We start from the raw sequence: 22,054 nt of genomic DNA, 5'->3' as shown, positions 1-22,054 counted from the left end.
GTTATTCAAAGTAAAAAGGCAGTAAATATTGAGTTAAAAGATCATTTTTCTATAACCAACAGCTCCAAACATATCAGCTGCAACCAAAGTAAAGAAGTAGCAATGATTGACTGAACTTACGTTAACCTCACAGAATTCACCCGTGTAGTTGGTGGAGCAGTTACAGAAGAAGGCATTGACCAGGTCGATACACGTGGAGTTGAACTGACAGGGGCTGGAGTCACACTCGTTGATTTCTGTCTCACAGTGGTCCCCAAAGTACCCAGGAACACAGTCGCAGGAGTACTCATTGATGGCATCTTGACAGGTGGCTCCATTTAGACAGGGGCCTGATGCGCATTCATCTATGTTGGTGCTGCAGTTCTTGTCAGAGTACCCTGGCACACAGGTGCAGTTGTAGTCGTTGAAGATGTCAGAGCAGGTGGCGCCGTTGACACAAGGCTGTGGCCCGCAAACGTCATCGCTTGTGCAACCAACGGTGATGCTACCGGCTGACTTGAGGTTGAACTTCTGGGAGGCGTTTGTCGGGATCTGAGAGGACTCAAAGAACGGCAAAAGGACCCCACCCACGCGTAGATCCTCCATGCAGCCCTTGAAGTAACCCTGCCCGCCTTGGCTCCCAACTTGGATGGTGTCTTGCCCGACAAAGTTGTCGAAGTTTGGAGCAGCCTGTCCCATGTTTGCTGTAACATTTTCAGCACCGTTATCCACAGTCAGCTGTGCCACCGTCCCCAAGAACGTGACTTCTGCTGTGTGCCATTCTCCGTCGCTCACATCAAGGCTTCCCTCAGCAGAAAGCGCATTATTGTAGGTGAAGTGGACGTTTCCGCCAACAATTTCGAGCTCAACAGTCGTGGAACCACCGGAGGCTCTGACTAGAAGAGCGTCCGTTTCTCTTGTCCGGAAGCTGACTTGAAGGGTGTTGTCAATAGCAGTGAAACTTGGGCTGGTGCTGTACTCCAGCATGTCTTGGTCAAAGGTGGCAGATGCAAGGCCTGGTGAAAATACACATGTACAGGTTTTGATTTATAAAGAAGGAACAGATCTTGTTGTGAGGTTTACTGAGTCACTGTTGAAAAAAAGGCAAACTGAAGAAATAAACTGAAATGAAAATGTCTGCAGAGTAAGTTTTCTTCCAAATCTGAGCACGTGTACACATTATATGCCATAATTTTCTTTAACAATATTCTGTTCAACAGCGTTTTTACATTTTTGTTTAACATTGACTACATAACACTTTGTTACTACCTGGAAATTAAAGTCTGACACAATACCAGGGACGACAATCCACATTGTCAAAACAGAATACTTACATTCAAACCCATCATCCAGGTTGTTGCAGGTGGAGTTGGATGGACATGGACTGGAGAAGCAGAAGTCTGTCTCAGAGCAGTTCTTCCCTGTGTACCCTACAGGACAGTCACACTCAAAGTCGTTCCAGGTAATGGTGCAGACACCGCCGTTGGTACAGGGGCTGCTGGCACAGGTGTCGTCACTCACACAGGTGTTGTTAACGTTACTGAGGCCAGTAGAATCAAGAGATGGAGAGTCGAGCTGGAAGCCAGGTATGGCGAGCGGATAGAAGTCGAGTCGTGTTTCGTTGTACCGCAGGTCCTGGATACACCCCTTAAATGGCTCGGTGGTGGAAAGACCCAGATTTTCAGGGTTTTGGAAGTCCATACCAGCGATATACAACACACCGCCTGGTAGGTTAGGAGCATTGTCGAGTGTGATGGTATTGCTGACCTGGTCGTTCACGTTGATATACATGTTCTCTCCGTCTATCGACACATCTACAAACTTGAACTCTCCATCTGCAAGCCTTCCGCCCAGGGTGTAGCTCTTTGGCTGGTCAATAGTCTCACCCTCCTCCTTGACGTCAACACGGATTCTTCCATTGACAAGTTGCACTGAAGATGTAGAAAAGATTTACTTTTTAATACTCAAACAAATCTACATATGACACAGAAGTTGACTACTCATAACTTAAACACTACGCGATTTGAGAGTAGCAGTAGAAGTATCCAGAATCGGCTAAAGAACTTCCCTTCCATATATAAGATGAGACTTTAGGAGTACTTTTTGACATGACAAATTTAACTGCTTGGATGCAAGATTCCATTGGCTGGCAGCTACATGTAATGTTACATTATTCAATTCTTTTTCAAGTCTCTTTACAACAGTTTATACTCCTTGGAGAAATAATACAGCATCTGCATATCTGGATCTGAACCTACATCTTATCACTTCTTTGTTGGACAAAACCTATGCGCAAACTAAGAATCATAATTCACCTTTTTAGCTCTCACCTCACCTATCCCTTTAGCTCTACTCTTCAGGATCACTATCATGTAAAAGAGAACTTTTTTGGAAGGAGCAAAAAAAGGTCCAAACCTGCAACATAGTTAGCATCTTCAGGTGGCGATCCAGGGGCGACTCCCGGCTCTCCAGTAAACATCAGCAGACCGTCCGGTTTCCGCGTGCGGAAGAACATGGAGACCTTGAAGGGTTCGTTAGGACTGCTGCGAGGAACCACAAAGTTGGCAAAACTGCTTGAGTCTTCGTTGCTGAAGGTGCCGGTGCTGAAGGCTGTGAAGTAAATAAAGATGACAACAAAAGAGGATCACTTAGTGAATCAGGATCATTACAAAACTGCAGCGTTACTCGCCTACAGACAGTAAAACCCACAACAGCATGCAAAATTTGCTACTTTCTTGACATCTTTAGCAGACACTAGCCTCAGCTAATCAGCACTACAGGTATAGCAGCAGAAAACATTTTAGCAATGCTCTGAATAAACCACATATTATCAACTTCATTGAAAATCCCACTATGCACGAAGTGTGATTAACACTGGCAATGTTGAAAAAACTACAAGGTACTCTTAGAAAAGAGACAGCAAAAGAGTATGCTGCACTTACTGTAGTTGCAGTTGTTTCCAGTGTAAGGCCGTTCACACTCGCACGTGTACTGGATCCACTCGTCTGTACACATGCCCTTCCCCGAGCACGGATCCGGATTACACTGATCCTTCCGATCACACCCCTCCGCGATGGATCCAGATCCCTGTGAAATGTAGTCTGCTGCTACGATGGCATAACCATCCCTCACAATGTCCTCCACACAGCCTACATAGTTCTTACGAGATGTTGTCAGAGCAAGCAGAGAGCTGTCGGCTCCACCGACATGCAGGTCTCCAAAATCTACGGTCTGACCGACGCTACCATCATTACAGTTGGAGACATCAACACAAACAGACATGGTACCAGACTCCATAATGCTTGCGGTGACGTCGTGCCATTCCCCATCACTGATGATCTTGTTAACTTCGACATTTCTCTTCACAGTACCGTTAAAGTGGGTGAGCTGTATCTTGTTGTCAACAATCTCCAAGATGCCGTGGTGGTTTGCATCCCCAACGAAGGCCAGAACGCCAGATGGCAATGTGGTTCTGAACCTGATCTGCAATGTGACAGTGGGGCCAGTTTGCGGAGGGACAACAATAAACCCACTTCCATCGAACGACAGAGTTGTGCCTTTCTCACAGTTGCGGCCAACAAAGCCGTTATCACAGTTACAGGTGTAATTGTGCGTGTCAGTTGCTTCATCTTGCAAGTATGGCACACAGGTGGAGTTGTTTTCACACCCATTTACATTGCAACCGATCAGTGTTACCGAACAGTTCTTACCACCCAGTCCTTGTGAGCATACACAGGTGTAGTCATTGATACCATCGACGCACCTGGCCCCATTCTGACATGGGTTGCCGCCGTATTCCGAACACTCGTCAATGTTCTCCTCACAGTTCGTGCCCCTGAATCCTGGCACGCAGTCGCAGGTGTACATGTTGATCAAGTCGTTACAGGTTGCTCCGTTCTGACATGGATCAGAATCACACTCGTTGATATCTGTTTCACAGTTGTCCCCAGCATAGCCTGGAACACACGTACACATGTACCCTCCGGCGTTGGGCCAGTCCGTGTTCCCACCCGCTGAATTCTCTGTACACGTTGCTCCGTTCTGACATGGATCCGATGCGCATTCGTCGATGTCTGTCTCACAGTTGTAGCCTTCGAATCCATCGTAACATGAGCAGTTGTAGTAGTTGATGAGATCGTTGCAGATGCCGCCATGTTGGCAGGGGCTGGAGTCACACTCCCTGATCTCTACCTCACAGTCGTTCCCCACAAAACCAGTGTTGCTGCAGTTACAGGTGTAGCTGGAAGGGAAAAAAGGAGAAAATTATTGTTTGAAAATAGAGTTGCCTGGTATGACATGCAGATGACTGACATTTTGTTTATGCCTTTATGTTTAGTTTATGCCTTATTTTATTATTGCCTTAGAGTAAGAACGTAGAAATCATGACGTACATTATGCTATGAAATCTTGTGAACAACTAAAGTAAGAACACTGCTTACTTGTTGAACAAGTCTGTGCACTGGCCCCCGTTCAAACACGGACTGCTCTCACACTCGTCCACCTCCTGCTCACAGTTCACGCCCTCCCAGCCCGGCATGCACGAGCAGTTGTACCGAGCGATCAGGTCGATACACGTCCCTCCATTCTGACACGGGTCGGAGTCGCACTCCCTGATCTCCCGCTCGCACCAAACCCCGGTGTACCCCGGGGCGCAGGTGCACTTGGCTTCAGCGATGAGGTCCTGACAGGTGGCGCCGTTTTGGCAGGGCTCAGAATAACATTCGTTGATGTCCAGTTCACAGTTCTTTCCATGGTAGCCCTGACGGCAGAAGCAGTCATAGCTTCCCTCATTGTTGACACAAACGGAGTCGTGTTGGCATGGCGACGGGTGGCACTCATCGATGTCTTCCTCACAGGTCACTCCCTGCCAGCCTGAAGAAACATCAACACAACATAAGTCTAGCTATGTTCTAGTCTTAAAGTGCATAAGACACCAATGACATCAACGTTAAGAATTTCCTGAAATTTCGTAAACCATAATATCATTGTTAAATAACATAGAAATTTTCACAACATATTCACCTTTCGGATGTTATTGAACATCGAACCATCAAAACATCATACCTCCAGCTTTTGATTCTTCCCACCAGGTAATTACATTAATCAGTGACTTGCCCACTCATGACGTCACAATGAACATGGCAGCCAATTTGGAACTTTGCACTGAGGCTCGGGAAGAACGTTATTTTTACAAGAAAACGAAATAGATATTGTCATGTCCTTTAATTGAATGTTATCACGATGATTGAGCACTGTTTGCTCATCAAATAATGTTTTTGACAAGCCGTGGTGTAAGGTTTGGAACTGGCAGCCGTGTTCATTGTGACATCATGAGTGGGCATTAGTCACTGATTAATGTAATCACCTGGTGAGAAGATCAGATAAGAATAAAGAGCTGGATCCATGGAAGTATGGTTTCTGATGGTTCAATGTTAGATAACATCAGATGGGTGTGTATTTGTTTTAAACGTTTGTATTCCTTGAATGGTGCTACTCCTATTTCAGATAATAAGAAAATGTTGTATTTTGGTGTCTTATGCACTTTAATTAATGCTGTTTTTATTGCTTTCAATTTTCAAGCATCAACCTCTCGAAAATCTCAGAAAAAAGGGTGTTGATCACAGTGCAATGATGCGCAATACGTCATAACAGTGGCAGTCAGTTCCTTACACATGTACTTACATCTACCACACCTATCATGCAGTGGATATACCACAAATAACTGTACACAAAGGTAGATTAAGAATAACACTCACCACTGGTGCAGTTGCAGACAAATTTGTTGATCCCGTCGATGCAGGTAGCGTTGTTCTGGCACGGGTCAGGGTCGCATTCGTCGATGTTGTCGGCACAGTTGACTCCAGTGTAGCCCAGAGGACACTGACAGTCAGTACCAAGTCCATCCTCTGATATAAAACACACCTTCCCATCTTCGCACACAACAGGTGTGGGCACTTCACACAGATTTGCCTGCAAAAAAGAAACCATAGAATTGTAGTCAACAACACTATTTTCAAATGCAAACTTTTTCATGCCCCACAATCTGCAGAAAGAGCAAAACAATTTAGATCCTGGTGCTGAAATGTTGAGGCACAGTGAGCCACACTAGGATAGCCTAAATACTTCTCTACTCTCCTATTGCAAAAACCCAGTTGTTTTTGTGTTTTTTTGTCTGCCTTTATTCACTTACTAACCAGGTACACTATTACATGTATGTAGCTGTACCTACATGCAATTGCTAACCTCCACAGTATCAAAGAAGCATGCAAATGGAAGGTCATCATGTAAAATAGTTGATTTACCTGAGTGCAGTTTTTGCCTGCCCAGGCAGTTGTACATTCACATCTGTAGTCGTTGACAAGATCAGTGCAGGTCCCACTATTCTGACAAGGGTCTGGGCTGCAGTCATCAATGTTGGTTTGGCATCTGTCGCCTGTAGGGAAAAGCAGTATCATAAGATCATCAGGTCTACAAATGTCAAAGGCTGATTATGAACCAGTGGGAAGGCTTTATGTAAACAAATAAAGCCTATCAACATCAATTTGTTTTTGTTGTGTATTTGATAAATAGCTGCATAGTACTAGAGAAATATGTGTACCACAGCAAAAAAGACTGATTGTCCAAGATAAGGTTACATTTTGGTACATGCAAAAAACTTAATAATACACAAACCAGATGCTGTCATGATTGAATAATAATTAGATAATGTCTAAGAAATCTTTAATGTCGCCAGGTGCGAAACTCACCTGCAAACCCATCCACACAGTTACAGGTATACTGGTTGGTTCCGTCCATACACGTTGCTCCATTCTGACAGGTGTTCTGTGCACAGTCATCAATGTTCTCCGAGCAGTCTTCTCCCGTAAACCCAACCGCACAGACGCACTCGAAGGACGCCTGTATAAATGAATGACAACAATTGAGCATAAATGAATGCTTTATTAGTGCCAGGTGTCATTTGTACACCCCTCCCAAATGATTGGCTTGAACTGTATGAAAACACAAACAAAATAAAAAAAAGTATTCCAGGACCTCTTATACTTAATATACTACTCATTCATTCCCACTCCACCTACACAGCAATGTAACACTAAAACACTACATTAATGTAACATTAAAACAAAAAAGTATATCAATAAGGTGAAAAGCCTAATGACTATGTCACATCAAAAGATCACACCGTTAAGTCCCGACACGTTGCCCCGTTCCTGCAGTAGTTGGGCCGCAGCACACACTCGTTGGTGTTCTCACAGTTGTAGCCGTAGTAGCCATCGCGGCAGGAGCAGTTGTAGTAGTTGATGTAGTTATTACAGGTGCCGCGGTTACGACACGGATTGCTGGCACACTCGTCAATCTCCCTGCAGTTTCCCGCAGACCCTATGAGTGCAAATGACATCAGTTATAAGACTGTACACAGTTTGTCTACGCAGCTTGTTCACAAATCAACATGCTAACTCACATGCATTACCTAACTTGTTAACTGACTCTATGCTGGGCTAATCAGCCTTACTTTTATGTACCTTCGTGGTTTTCCAATTTCCAAACAACCAATCAATTATCAGCTATCTTTAACACAGATATGCAATGATATAATTAAGTGCACCACCCACCTTCATAGCCTGGCTTGCACTCACAACGGTAGTCCAAACCTTCTGGAAAACAGTCTTCCTCTAGGTTGCACGGCTGTGCTTGACAAGCCTGGCTGGTTTCACAGTTGGTCCCCTCGAATCCCGACACACAGTTGCAGAAGTACGACCCTTGTCTGTCTTCGCACGTGGCGCCATTCTGACACGGGTCCGAGATGCATTCGTCAAGCTCATTTTCACAAGTCTCGCCGTCCCAGCCCTGCGCACACTGACAGGTGAAGCCACCTGGACGGTTGAAGCAGGTGCCGCTGTTTTGACACGGATCGTTGTTGCACTCGTTCACGTCGTCCTGACAGAAAGGGCCTTCGTACCCAGTGTCGGTACAGTCACAGATCACTCCAAATATGTCGTCTGTGCATACGCCACCATTTTTGCATGGTGCAGGGACACTGGCACATTCGTTAATGTTGATTTCACAGTTCACACCAGCAAAGCCTGCAACAACATACAGCACCAGCATGGTTAAGATCACCTCAGACTTTTGAAAGCTGTAGGTGGTATTACTAACATAAAGTAACAAGCAAACATACCTGAATATGCAGCACTAGCAGCCCTTCAACAGAAGGAAACTAATATGCAGTCAAATATCTGAATACTGACAGAGACCATGACAGAAATAAAGACACGGACCATATTAATATGGAAAGTATGCTGCTTCAATCCCAACTTTCCAAATTAAAAAGACCAGAGTTACAATGAAAATATACAAAACATTATCACTACTTTGTGAGAATATGAAAACCTATGTACCATCAGGACATGTGCATTGGTATCCACCGGTGACATTCAAACACGTTGCGCCGTTCATACAGGGTTCGCTGACACAGGGGCTCTCCGTACACCGCGGTCCAGCCCACCCGTCTCGGCAAACACAGGTAGTGTAGTTCCCATTCTGCTGTTCCTGACAGACTCCTCCATTGTAGCACAGGTTAGCTTGTGACTCACACAGTGGACCTACATTGGACCATATGTTGTCTTTAACGTTTGCAGAGATGTAATTACAGTCAAAGAGGCAATGTGCAGTGAACTAAAATGGCAAAAGTTTTGTTCTGAAAATGTCCAACTCAAACTTTTGGCTTAGAGAATGGAAAAATGGTCTGAACTGATATCTTTATATGTGCCTGAGCGCAATAATGAGTTTAGACAATCTTTTTTTGTATCTTTAAATCCAAAATGAACAAAACTTTTGCACAGAACTGTGGAAAGACAGACAACAGGAGAAAAAAAGAAGACAGCTGCATAAGAAGTATAATAAAAACTTATTAATAAGTGTTACACCACATCAACACCAACAGAAGACAGCACTGAAAGTAAAATAGACCCTTGTTATGATTGTGTATACATGAAACCTTAAAAAAAGGAAGTAACACCCTGTTATAGAAGCACATACAGTGTACAAAAATGTATGTTGTCAATGCCAGGGATGTCTGCAAAGATTTCAGGATAAGAAACAAAGATTGTACATCAATTTCTAATCACTCATTGGAAATTAAGCTGACTGGAAACCTACATATAATCAGACCATCACCATTTATAAGCACGGAAAACATTGCCCATCACCAGATTAGAATATCGTTTTAGAATCTAATTACATCTGTCATGCAAAATTACTAAAACCTGAGCTTGATGATTTAAAAAAAAAGGATCATTTGATATATAAGAATTATATTTTTGGGTGCAATCATTTGTGCATGCATTGTTAGAACAGAAAGGTTGAAAGGTTGTTTTTTTCCAGTTGTGTTTCTAGTAATTAAAAGAAAAAGTTTTCATTAGTTTCCATACATATTAGTGTGCCAAGGAAGAACTAATTGCCACACATGAGATGTGTTATGTATGCGTTAGTTTCAAGTGAGGACCAAAAAGTGATAGATGTCGGATTATATACGAGACACAAGTTAGCGGTGGCATACCCGTGTCGATCTCGCAATTTCGACCGGTATATCTAGTCGTACAAATGCATGTGTAGTTTTGGATTTCGTCTACGCATTTCCCGCCGTTCTCGCAAGGGTGACTAACGCAGGCGTCCGTGTCAACTGGGCCATCTGGGATGACAGAAACACACAGCATGCTGTTATGGTGACAACATGAACACTGGTTAGTCAAGGCAGAAGCAGATCTGAAGTTAATAGGTTAGAGAAAAGGTTATCAACAATCAGTACTAATCTATGTTGTGTTCTGGTGGCTTTTCTTAGCACCCTTCATGTTCTAGTAACAGATTAATAGCTGAGCACTATTGGACTACACAAAACTATGTAACTACTTGCTAATAGTGGTAACTCCACTGGATTAGTTAGGCAAGTATGAGTTAGGCTGTTTTTTCTAACAACAGTGTCAGTGCCTACATGATAGGGAATAAGGGTTATCAAGTGAGAAAAGTCGCATGAGACATACTCTATGTATTATACCACACGAATTTTGAGTTAAATCATACATGTAGGTAGACTATGGTCAAGTGTATTAAAATGACTTTGGTGGTTAAAATGATATATCTTTCTTATACATTGTTGTATTGAATGCCCCTGTATTGTTTGGTTTGAAGGGCCGAAAAAGAATCAATCAACCTGCACAGCCTCAGGTACATGTAGCTTGTGTAATGTGTCTGGATGCCAAGAGGTCCTTCTCTACTTGTTTCGTGCTGGCATTCATGGTATTGACTTCACGACATGCCTGGTCTCTACACTGTTCCAAACGAGACAACATATAGTGATACAATTTGGAATTCATTAAGCATCTTGATTTGTGAAACATATAAAGTAATCTACTTTGCTCTGAAAATGTCAACACTGTGAATAGTCAGTATCATCCTGTCCATGTGGTTGCCATGGGAACAAGGAGAGGTTCATGGGAAAGTTGCAGAGGTTGTTGGGACGAATGAAAAATCCAGGTGTGGGTGTTGTGTGTGTGGTCTCTGATGACTGTTGGGTCACAAGTCAGACAGCTCTTGTGCCAATATTACCACAGGAAAATGTCAGACTAGAATAACAGCGATGAGTGATGATCTCAGAATAGATAACACTTCAAGTTGCTTTAAAAATATATTGAGAGTTGTTGTTACTGTTTGGTCCCTTTCATGTGAACATAAGACAACGGATTATCCTTGCTGTATGAAGGGTTTGGAGGCATACAGGGAGAGGTTGCTAGCCCTTTGTCAACTATGTTAGACCAGATGTGTAGGTCCAGAATACCAGAATTGATAATTGTGGTCTTCAACCTGCTCAAGGTTTGGCTCTCCTCGAACAGTAACCTCTAGCGTTACCTCCTATCTGAGAGGGCATTCCTAGATCCTAACCAAAGCTAGTATATAGGCACTCATTTTCTCCTGAGTCAAGTGAGGAAAAATTTAGTGGTGTAAATGTTGGACTGAGCTAAGCCGCCACCTCCCACATACCTCTATCCTCTGCTAGGCCTGGAAAGTAGAGTTGATGTCAGCAAATACAACAAATGAAAATTATTTAAAGCTTTATACCAGAACGAACAATAGAAAGTTGCAATGATTAAAGCTTCTAAGGCATTCCATAAAGATACAAACCAAAATACAGTTCCATACAAGTTAATCAACCTAGCATTTCATAGTGAATTTTTGATAATGACAATCACCAAAAAGCACATTGTAGACATATGGAAAGTAGCCTTCAATCCATACAACCTTAGCAAAATAAAGATAGAAAAACGGAAATCAAATTGTCACTACAAGAGCACAAAGAAAGACAGCAGCATGTCAGAATTCAAAACAAAACATTTTAAAATTCAAACAAGGCTTTGAGTTTGAAAAAAAGCAGCACATCAAGGGTGGATGCAAACACAAAAGCTACAATATACACATAACAGCTTGCAACCTTTATCTGACATGTTTGGGGGAATAGCAAAATGGCACAAATTTTGTAAAGAGGGAACTATCATTTATCAGTTTTTCAGAAGATTTCTTGAAACAATATTATCGAAATGACGGATTAAGGTCATCTGACAGATAGAGGTTAATGACTGTTACAAATGAAAGTCACATGCTAACAAAATCATATATCATCATCCACCTAAGAATACATGTACAGTATATACACACAATATTGTACACCAGTGTCCTTCCTTCCAAAGACAACACATGTACTTACCACATCCCTCAACATTCTCCAAAGGACAGCTACCCCACTGGACACTGGATTGTGATGTTGCAGTGGTCAACTGAACCCCTGGACCCTCATACACACATCCGATGAGTCCGCGTCCAATCATTACTCCTCCATCCACACTTCCAGACAAGTCGATGTCCAGCACGTAACTTCTGACGGTCTGGGACGCAACTGTGATTTGTTCCCCATCAACGCTTAACGTAAGGTTACCTACGGAATACTCTAGATTTACTGTGTGCCACATCTGATTGGTGGTGAGTCCCGACCCTAGATCAACAAAATCTTCCCCCCTTCCCCCTGCCTTTCGAAAAGAGAATCTTAAAACCCCTGATTCTAGAAGAGACATCTCTATGTAGTCCCCATTGCTTCCCTCCTGTCGTAGGAGTTGGCCCCCATTGCAAGTTCTAAAGCTGAAGGATGTTAGTCTAGAGGTGATGTCTAAGGTGTTGGGGAGTACTGCATAGGAGTTGAAGCCGTTGAAGAAGGCATTTGCACTTGGCGTTGGTGCTTGCGTTGTCTGGGCTGCAACAACAGCTAGCAGTGAGAGACCTGGAAAAATAAAGAAGTTTCTGTAAGATGATGGCTTTATGAGATGCAAGTTCATGATGGAAGATATGTAGCACATGCAGTCATGATGGTATGTATGTTACTTGCTTGCTGTATTACTGTAGAAACAACAAAATAATGGAAGATGACTTCAATGTTTTTTTGTTCTTTTGAAACTTTGACATTTAAGTCATCTTCAAAGTAAAAAGTGTGAACCAAATCTTGAGCATTGATTTCAAATTACAATAGGCTACACCAATTTTATTTTTAGAGTACAAATCATATGACAAACTTGTCTACTAAGCTCAATCACGAGTTGCAGTTGTCTGGGAAAACTACACAAAAATCATGTCTCCTGACCCAGAAACCCAGCGGTCACCTCTGTTGGGAGCAATGGCACAAGGGACATTGATGGACTGACTTGTTTGCCTACTGTCCGCCCTGTGCCCCCTCCCCATGTTGTACAGATGGTGTGCCCCAGTTCTCACACTGATACAGACTAACCTCCCGACTCCATACTCCCTTTTGTACCAACAAAGTTATCCGTTATCCCACCAGACTGAAGCTACAGAAAATCAGGATGACAGGCTAGAAAGGAAGGAGGGGGGTATGACCTTGACAAATAGTTCTGCCAGTAATTGTCCTCACCATGATGAAACATTCTAGTTTTCTACATCCATTGAATACTCCCTCTTGAGTACCAGTTATGAAGTATGTTGTTAGTGGTACGAGTACATTGTACATCATACTACGTCTACATGCGTGCATCGTATGGCACCTAGAAACATCTCAGAGAGAAGTGAGATACTTCTGCATTCTTTTAGTTCTTTTCCAAAAGTTGAAAGACATTCTTTGGGACCAGCTGAACAGAAACAAGATACAGCCTCCCACTGAGAGGTTAAGAGGAAGAGGGATGGGATGTCACAGAACTATGGTCAAGGTCATTGGGTCAACTTTCAATTAAACCTGGGCTAGGCAAGGACTTCTGTTGTTATAAACATGTTGCATGACAATGACAAGTACTTCTATAACACTTCGAATTCTTGCTGCATTGCTTGGTCAAATTCAGATTTAGTATAACTACATATTCCTTGTCAATATTGTCTTTTAATTTATCCTTAGCCTATGGGAAGTTGAAAATCATTTATTTATTCTAAATCAAAATTCGTTACTCAACCAAACAATGCAAGAGAGGACACAGCTCCTGTCCAATTACGCTATGATATGGTGGGAGGGGGTCAGCAGTGCAGGACAAATCTGATCCCCAACAGAATAACATCCTGAGTGGGACCCTGCCAAAACCAACAATCTTTCCAATCTCAGCTGTTGCCACGGCAACCAGATATCCCGATAATTGGGGCAGCCATCTTGTGTTACTGTGAAATATGGAAGGCTGTCTATTCGGGGACAATGTTGTTGCATTCTATCAGGATGCATCTGTTCCAGTCAGGCCATAACTCATATACATGTATGGCTGTAACACAATATCATGGACTATTAATAAGCCCTAGAAACAAATCTCCTGTGTACAACGTATTGTGCATCTTACATGGGATGTTGGAAGAAACAATACTCCAGTGTGAACCCCACTGCACTGCTTTAGAGAGATCCCAAAATTAGTGCAGAGATTTTGTCCAGGGGAGAACCTGATATGGCAAGGATCAACCCCTCCAGCAGGCACAAAACACACCCAGTTCTACAGGTAGATTTTTCCATCAGCAGCATTCCCTTATAATTACCAGGAAACAAATTGTTTTATCTTCGTCTGCCATTCTAAGTCCACCATCAACAAAGGTGTCTTTAAAGGCTACACTGTTATCAAGGTAGAAGGCCTTAAGGTATTTCCTTTGGGTATATTTGATTCAGACAAGCAATGCAGCCTTTAATCTCCTTTATAATCTGTTCGGGGACAGGCTTGATCCAGTAAACTATAATGAGATAAACTTTACTTTGATTTCTAAACAGCCTTCCTATTCTACTAGCCATGTTGACATACTTCTACCTCTGGGAAGTTTAGGTGGGATAAGCGTTACCAGCAAACAGGCCACAATCCAGCTACAGGAATCTCAGCCACACTCAGAGCTTTGTGTCCGAAGGGAAAATCGAAATTCCGATGCTAAGCTAGGCCTCAAGGCACAAGTAAAGCATCTCTTTTGACTTTTTTGTAAAAGTGTTATCAAAACACTTCCTCCAGGAACCCAACAGGATAATAAAACAATAGAATTTTTCAGGCAATGTAAATGAGCTGTATTACACCCTTTCCCTTATATACATTGTACCTCCGTATTTGACTCAAACTAGTCAAAGGATGTGGTCACTAACATTGTTTGTACGTTATCACAAAGCTGTAGCAATAGCGGATACTATGACGTAAATGAAAGCTTCAAAGAGGGACACCTGTCAAAACAATGTAAACTACTACAGCAGCAATAAACCAAAATCTGTTACATTTACCAACTGACACACTTCAAGTGAGTTCCTCAATATGGTTCCTCAGATGGCCTACTTGTTCATATCCTACAGCACCATGTTTTTTCATTAAGTCCCTGAGCCAGTCTACCAATGATGAATGAAAATTAATATTTTTGTTCCTCTTAAAGGATGGGTAGATTTGAGCAAAACAATTTATACACAAGAGAGAAATAAGGGGTCAACCATTAGATCAAAAGAGAGTAGGACCTTTATCAGACAAATGATCAAAACTTGAGAAATCCACAGTCCTCACACTTACAGGATTAGAGCCATAAGTGGCCCAAGTTACAAGCACTCCAACCCACAGAAGTGTTTGTTTCCAGCCTTGCTAAGCTGGTCAGCTGCCCTGTCTCAAAAACCCATACCAAGGTGGTGACCCCTGAGGAAAGGTTATCTCATTTTGGACACTGATTGAAACGGAATGCCAGGGTAGAACCCAAACCCACCCCAACAGGTTCTGGACCTAATTTGGGGACCTGGGAGGTTCATGTGGACTCTGATCACATATTTAATGATCCAGAACATGGAAGCTATTCACCTCTGAGGCATTAGCACGTTCTGTCAGTCAAGTGTAGATGCCTAGGGCAGATTTTGTAGGAACTAATCACCCCATGTATATATCATCATCAGAATATATGTTGTGCAGTAAGGCTTGATTTTCATTATATGTGCAGGGATGACATATGATGGCTATAAACAGATGATGATATTGCATTCCTCCAAGGCGACATGTACAAAATGTTCAGATAAGGCCAGCCCCACTCCACCCCCAAAAGAATTTATTGTCTAAGTCAATCTTTGGTACCACTGCTACCAAGGATATTTGCATATCGGAAATGTACAGTATATTTGTATCTACAATAATGCTACATCATGCTGTCTTTTAATCATGTATTATCACAACAATTATCTTCACCAATAAAGGATTAACCCCAAACTGTGAAGCAAAGCAGGGGACATCATTAAAGCCCAATTAACAGAAGCCCAGCCAGTCTGGAAAATGTACACATCATGAGGGGTGAGAAAAGATAACCAGACAAAAAGTTATATGGGCATATTTGCCATAGGACATTTTGCTTGTCCAGTGTTAGCTTATGTGCAAAATGTCCTTTTTATGTCCAATGGATACCAATGAAGAATATCATATCAGCTTTTGTATTAGCCAGAGAAAGGAATGTACTGTTATAAACTCAATATTCTTGGATCACTATGTATAGCTTCTCTAGTAATTGTTTGGGTCTGCCTATACAGCATCTCACACTGATATCAAACACATTTCTTACAAAGATGATTGACAGCTAAATTAGACAATGCTGTCCACCAGATGTTCCAGGAATGTGCACAATCTGAATAAATCTGTTTCTGATAATTGACCCAGACTGGCCAGAGATTTGAATCATGTCCCTATAAAGGCTTTTATCAGGAATACCACAGAAATGACAATCAAACCCTCTGTGGTAACACCACTGTTTATGTTGACATCTAATGAACTGAAAACCACAGATAGTTTCCAGATGATCAGATAATGGATCACTTAGATAAAACAATTCATCAGATCAGAAAATTACCCCCACAATCTCTGAATGCTGAATGATAAACAACTTTTGCATCTCTTGTATCTTTCATACACTACACAGAATGCTTTGATTTTGAAAGGAAAAGTTTGAAAAGAGTTGATGCAAGGGACAAGATGATAGTGTGGAAAGTTGGTCTAAACAGAACATGAAGTTGATGAACAAAACAAAGGACATGAGACAAGTACGTTTGTGTTTACACAACTGTTCACTCAAATAAATGAAGTCTGGTCTTTTATCTCCTGACTTAACTCTTATCATTCTAATTTGTCAAGATTTAAGGCCATGCACCTCCAACTTCCTGTTGAAGAATTTCCTTTTAGCTACATGTAGCTATAGACTGGGTAAGTGAAAATAAAGAGACTGCCATGCCCCTGCCTCCCCATGGTGGCATGAATAAATACCACATCATTCCCAAAACGAAAGAATGCGCACTTGCATCTTTGATGGATGGTGTATTCAAAAAAGAAAAAAAATCTTGTTTTCCAAGTGTTCACTCTACGAAGAAAAAGGAATGTTTGACAGATTTTACTTCTGATTCATGTTCATCTTCAGCCATCCTGTAAAATACAACTTCAGAGCACTGAACCACCTACACAAACCCAGTGTCAGTCGGCTAAAGAAGAGGTGAAAAGGAGCGGTCTAAACTGGATGCAATCCTACCTGACCAAAGACTCTACTCTACTCTTTATATTGCAGCAGCATATTGGCCTGGATGCATATAAACAAAATGTTATACACATAAACCAAGTCCTTCCCTCATACAGTCATCATTTACACATAAGACATATACGCCAAAATGACTTTGACGAATAGTCTAAAACAACCATTCATCCAGAAACAAATATTCAGAATATTCAACAGCGTGTGCAAGAACTAATCCTAGTGGAGCCAGGATATTATAGAAAGGCTCTCAGGGTCTTGGGGTCATCTCTAAGCTGAGAGTATCTGCTCCTAAGCCATCAGTCTGATCCCCCAATGGACTTCCTCTAAATATCTTGTCAACGGCTCCCAACCATAAGCTAAAGCGGCTTGCAAAGAACCTGCCAACTGAGAGGAGAGATAAGGCATAGGCAGGATTCTTTACAGCCTTTTAGGGCCACATCAGATGGTGCAGCTACATATGCCTAACGACAAGAGCTAGACTACAACTTGGGGAGTGAAACCATCTGTTTGCAGGAGGTGTAGGGCCTGTTTGATGAGGGACACCTTATGAAGTCTACGGTTACCTGTCTGAAAGATAACTTATGATTCACTGCAAGCATATCAATGAGACAGAAGCATGTTCCTTATTAAAAACAACTGCAACCAAAATTGAGTTTATTAAATTCAAAAGTGATAGCATACATGTACAATACGCAGCCGTATGTTTCAACTCTATATCACATATCTCAGATTACCATAAACCTCAGTGATAAGAGGACGTCTGTTCCAGAATACTATGATCCACACTAAATCTCTGGACGCCTCCGAGGATTTGACGACTAATCTTTCCAACTGCTGAAGTTACCATACTAAGAGCTTCAGAACAGATGAATTGAAAATGATAGAAATATGCATTGAATGATAGATCTACAGTGAACATTAACCAAGAAGACCACATGGTAGACCAATAAAATCTGGTCTAAATGTATGTGAACAGGTGGTCACTATAGACAGGATTCTTAGTGTTTGTGTCAACTGGAAAAATCATCTAAGGGACCACCAAAAATGGCCATGTTTGGCCAGGTGGTCTTCACGTACATGTACAGTACTGATTGAGTTACAATTAACGGATATCGCGATAGCGTCGCGTTATCGTCGCGATACCGTCGCGATATCGTCGCGATAGTATCGCGTTACGGCAACGCGTTATTAACGCATTTGGGGCGGGTGAGTTTTGTCCGAGCCTCTTGATTAGCTATGCGCGATAACGCAAGTTATCAGGGTCGTTACCCATTCATATGCGCGGGCGGCGACATCATTTAAACAGTGCCCCGCCTACACAGCGGGCCTCTGTCTGTCGGCGGTGTAGCCAAGGAGCCTTTGTCAAGTATTTTCAGCAGATGCTCGTAATTTCGGTGTTTAAATAATCATATCTCTAGTTTTCAAGTTCCGAGCAGGTTCTCCTAAACGTTGACAAAATCAGTCGATCGCAGTGAAAGCGGCGTTCTAGCCAGGTCAAGTGGATGTTTGGAGCTTGGAACAGGGGCGGCTGACCGACTATGATGTTGATACCTTGATAAAATAGAAACACTGTGGTAATAAAATGTTTTCTCGTGTATCAGATCAAGGATAAGACCAAATCAGAAAATCTGGTAGCGCAAGTTTTCATACAACGGCGTGTGCCTCCGACCACCGCGGCATGCGACTTCTGGGCTGCTACCGCGCAAGGCGCGCTTGCTCGTCCGCCCGGCCAAAGGTTTCCGCTACGCCGGTGGCAGTTTCTGGAATCCCATGGCGATAGCCGCTTGCTTGATTGTCTTGCTTTTATTTTTAGAAGACATGTTGTAATTATAATCGTATGCTAGTAATATACTGACGTAACGCGGTACGCATCCACTAGAGTTTCTTCACAAGACGTGGTATGAAGTCACGCGGCCGAAAAATTACGTTCATTGTTGTAGAGTTTGAATTGTCTTTATTTACGTTCATTGTTACACCACCAGGCGGCAGGGCGAGAAATACTAGTCCTGTGTCTGTTTTGAAAGCATCTGGCCACAAAAACTTACATAAGTCATCTAATAATGTATTCCTTTCTGTGTACGATTTTTGTGAGTGCCGCGCTGTATCGCAGCGCACTTCCGGGATAGGAAAACAAACCCGCGTAACCTGCGTATGAAAATTTTGACCTAGATTTATCCAATCGCTGGTCAAAAAAACTCGCCTGGTGAAAAATGAAATCTGAGCGCGCTCCTTGAATTGGAAACCATTGTGGTTTCGTCAAAATTGAAACCTCCTTGGTGAAGCCAAGCACATTTATCAACCTTTAATTTATTGTAGCAAAAATGGAACCCTACGAATTTGCAGTTTCGACGGTCGAGCCGCATGTTTCAATTTGATTGACATGTGCAAAGCGACGCGCGGCTTCTTTGATGGCATGGTCTCAAAGAAGGACCGCGTTGATTGTTGCAACATTCTGCACGCATTTTTGTCCACCACTTTATGTTTGACATGTCATGATATATTGTTGGTATAATCAAGGAGGAATTTTAAACCTCCTTGGTATAATATCGTTTGTGTTATAAACAGTTCTAGGAGTGTCAGCATCTTCTTGTTTGACGACAATGACAATGTCGCTATAATGTGTTCGTAAGACTTTTACGGAATACATAAATTTAACGGAATTCATAACATGCGAATTTTACGTAAGGACCGTATGTATTCCGTAAAACTTACTCGTGTGCAGAATTTCGTGAAATTAATGTATTCCTTAAACTCGTTTGCAAAATTCCGTAAAAACTGTGTTTCTTTAGTAATGAATAAAACAAATACAGCTGATAAATGAGAATGACAGTCATGCCGATCTGACCAATGACTGAATTGCATGAACCCCATACGATGTGTTTTATTTCCTACTTGTTCATGTCTGTAGATCTACATTTTGTACGATCGGAGAATACGGAAATGTTTTCATACGTGTCTCAAAAATTATATAGCGATTTTTTTTCCATATCTGACACAGTACCTACCGTTTTTCCAGCATTTGTAATAGACGATGGCGGATCAGGCAAGATGTAGAAGACGCCGAAAGATGATCGATAACTTACTTACCTTTTTAGAGTCGTGTGACGTAGTCTATATATGTGTTGTTCATAAACAACAGCGCATAACAGTTGTAGTACCGTGAAAACATGTCAGAAATGGTACGTAGTAGAAGTATTGTTAGTTATGCAACGTGCCAGCGCCAACTAACAAGAGATCCAATTGCTTTTCCGTTTCCAATATTGTAAATACTACCGTATTCGACGTCGGATGCAACTTAACCAGTAACTTACCTTTACTCTCTTGTTTACGTTAACCAAAACCTCCTTGAGTTAACGTTGCGATTACCTTATGTTCAACAGTTGTTGAACCGTTCATTCGTATGCTTAGGAATGGATCCGAGGGAATCGCTTGGAAGAAAAACAATGCACTTTGGAATGATAAGAAAGTTCGTATCGCCTAATTGAAAGAGAAAGACGTAATGGTGTCAAAGAAAGGAGTTTAAAAAAAATCGACTGTTTCTGTCTGATCCATGCCTTAGCAGACGTCGTTGTTGCAAAGACGTTTCCTCTTTGTAAAATTATTAGAGTCGTTATATACATTTCTTCCAACATTAAATACATAAAATATAGTTCCTCAAATGTCAAACGTTTATTGAAAGGTAAGTCCTGACGCAACATGTGTAAGTCGAACAGAACACAGCTTGAGTTAGTAGAAGGTAAGTTTAAAACGCAACGCAAACCAGAACAAAACTTCGTCAGAACAAGGAATTTATCGGGAAGAGCCTTGGGAAGAGGTCTCAGCACAAGAAAAACTCCGTGGGAAGCTCTCTCCGACAGTCAATATCGGCATGCATACACATAACAAAAGGTAAGTTACAAGGTGATAATAATGAATAAAGGAAGACCGCTCCTTCGTATACATTGCTAATAGTCTGTGGCTAATAGCATGCAACAAAGATTGAAATACAACACGAGTTAGGGTGTCCACTAGTGATAAGGAATGAACTTTTGGTTGTTACAAATTTGAAACGTAAATGATACTGTCCTGCCGCGCCACAAGAAGTGTGAAACAATAGAACACACCAGTGACGCCTGTACTCCAGTCTAGACAATGCTTTTGTTTACTCTGCGAAGTGACATCGCAAAAGAACAGACTTTGAGATGTGTATTCCTATCGCTTTTTTGTTTCGTGAGGAAAGGAAGAAAGCCAGAATTTCCCCGCCAGTTTGGCTAAAACAAACAAACCACACCATCCAAATCTGCTTTGCAATAGTAATTCTAAATATGTACATTAATTTGCCAATTCAAACTGATTTGAAACAGTGCAGATTTACGGGGATAGTAGCGCTGAGATTTTCAGAACAGAAAGTTATCTCAAATACAAATTACTAGTATTTCAAGTTCAGAAGTCACGACATAGCCAGAAGAGAAGAGCGTCGATCGTAATGTTTGGGAAAAGCTTTTCCAGAACAAGTCCGGGCTGATGATCAACTTGGTCGTGTAAAATTTCGAACGGTAAGTAATTAATGTGAGAAAAATCACTTTGACACACCCCTCACGCATTGGTTTTCTTGCGCAATTGCGCTGATAAAAAAGAGTGAAACGAACACGGAATATGTACTCAAGGAGGTTAAATAATCCTTGATTTAACTTAGGTGGAGCGAAATGCCATTTTATGAGCAGTGCGAGAACTATGTCACATAATAATGATAGTTCATACTTAATCCCTTGTTTTATACATAAAACGCATGTTAGTAGAAACCGAAAGATTCGAGCGTGGTGTTAGGGTAAACAACATATCGTCAACAGGACGAAACTCAAAACACACGCATGCTTGTGCGCGCTTTTATAATAGAACAAAACGGCTGGTAGCATTCGTCCTTGGACACTTTTAGTAGCCACTGAAGCATGCTCTACCTGTGTATGGAAAAGAGGACAAACAAACAAAATAATTAATTTTCCCAAATGAGTGAGTTTGCCAGTCACTAACAGACGCCTGGCCAAAAGGGAATAATCTGGCGGCG

The 22,054-nt window shown here is 41.9% G+C and overlaps 1 protein-coding gene across 14 annotated transcripts in view; it reads right to left on the bottom strand.

Annotated features, from left to right (window-relative positions):
• The window catches only part of LOC136441165 (protein crumbs-like), a 59,773-nt gene that overhangs the window by 14,880 nt on the left and 22,839 nt on the right, over positions 1 to 22,054 (bottom strand). For 13 of the 14 annotated variants that reach the window (XM_066437272.1, XM_066437275.1, XM_066437265.1 and 10 more), the window contains exons 2-14: positions 11,735 to 12,301; positions 9,536 to 9,667; positions 8,376 to 8,579; positions 7,590 to 8,060; positions 7,160 to 7,356; positions 6,726 to 6,876; positions 6,282 to 6,412; positions 5,736 to 5,949; positions 4,419 to 4,851; positions 2,922 to 4,219; positions 2,395 to 2,589; positions 1,314 to 1,910; positions 121 to 995 (exon numbers count right to left, since the gene is read on the bottom strand). In XM_066437272.1, the coding sequence (XP_066293369.1) occupies positions 121 to 995; positions 1,314 to 1,910; positions 2,395 to 2,589; positions 2,922 to 4,219; positions 4,419 to 4,851; positions 5,736 to 5,949; positions 6,282 to 6,412; positions 6,726 to 6,876; positions 7,160 to 7,356; positions 7,590 to 8,060; positions 8,376 to 8,579; positions 9,536 to 9,667; positions 11,735 to 12,301 (5,465 nt within the window). The remainder of the gene's footprint in view (positions 1 to 120; positions 996 to 1,313; positions 1,911 to 2,394; positions 2,590 to 2,921; positions 4,220 to 4,418; positions 4,852 to 5,735; positions 5,950 to 6,281; positions 6,413 to 6,725; positions 6,877 to 7,159; positions 7,357 to 7,589; positions 8,061 to 8,375; positions 8,580 to 9,535; positions 9,668 to 11,734; positions 12,302 to 22,054) is intronic. The other variant, XM_066437266.1, reaches the window with a different exon arrangement.

The sequence above is a fragment of the Branchiostoma lanceolatum genome, chromosome 9 (genome assembly GCF_035083965.1).
Source record: "Branchiostoma lanceolatum isolate klBraLanc5 chromosome 9, klBraLanc5.hap2, whole genome shotgun sequence".
Lineage (NCBI taxonomy): Eukaryota > Metazoa > Chordata > Leptocardii > Amphioxiformes > Branchiostomatidae > Branchiostoma > Branchiostoma lanceolatum.
Note: the sequence above shows the minus strand (reverse complement) of the source record. Positions and strands in the feature narration are given on the sequence as shown.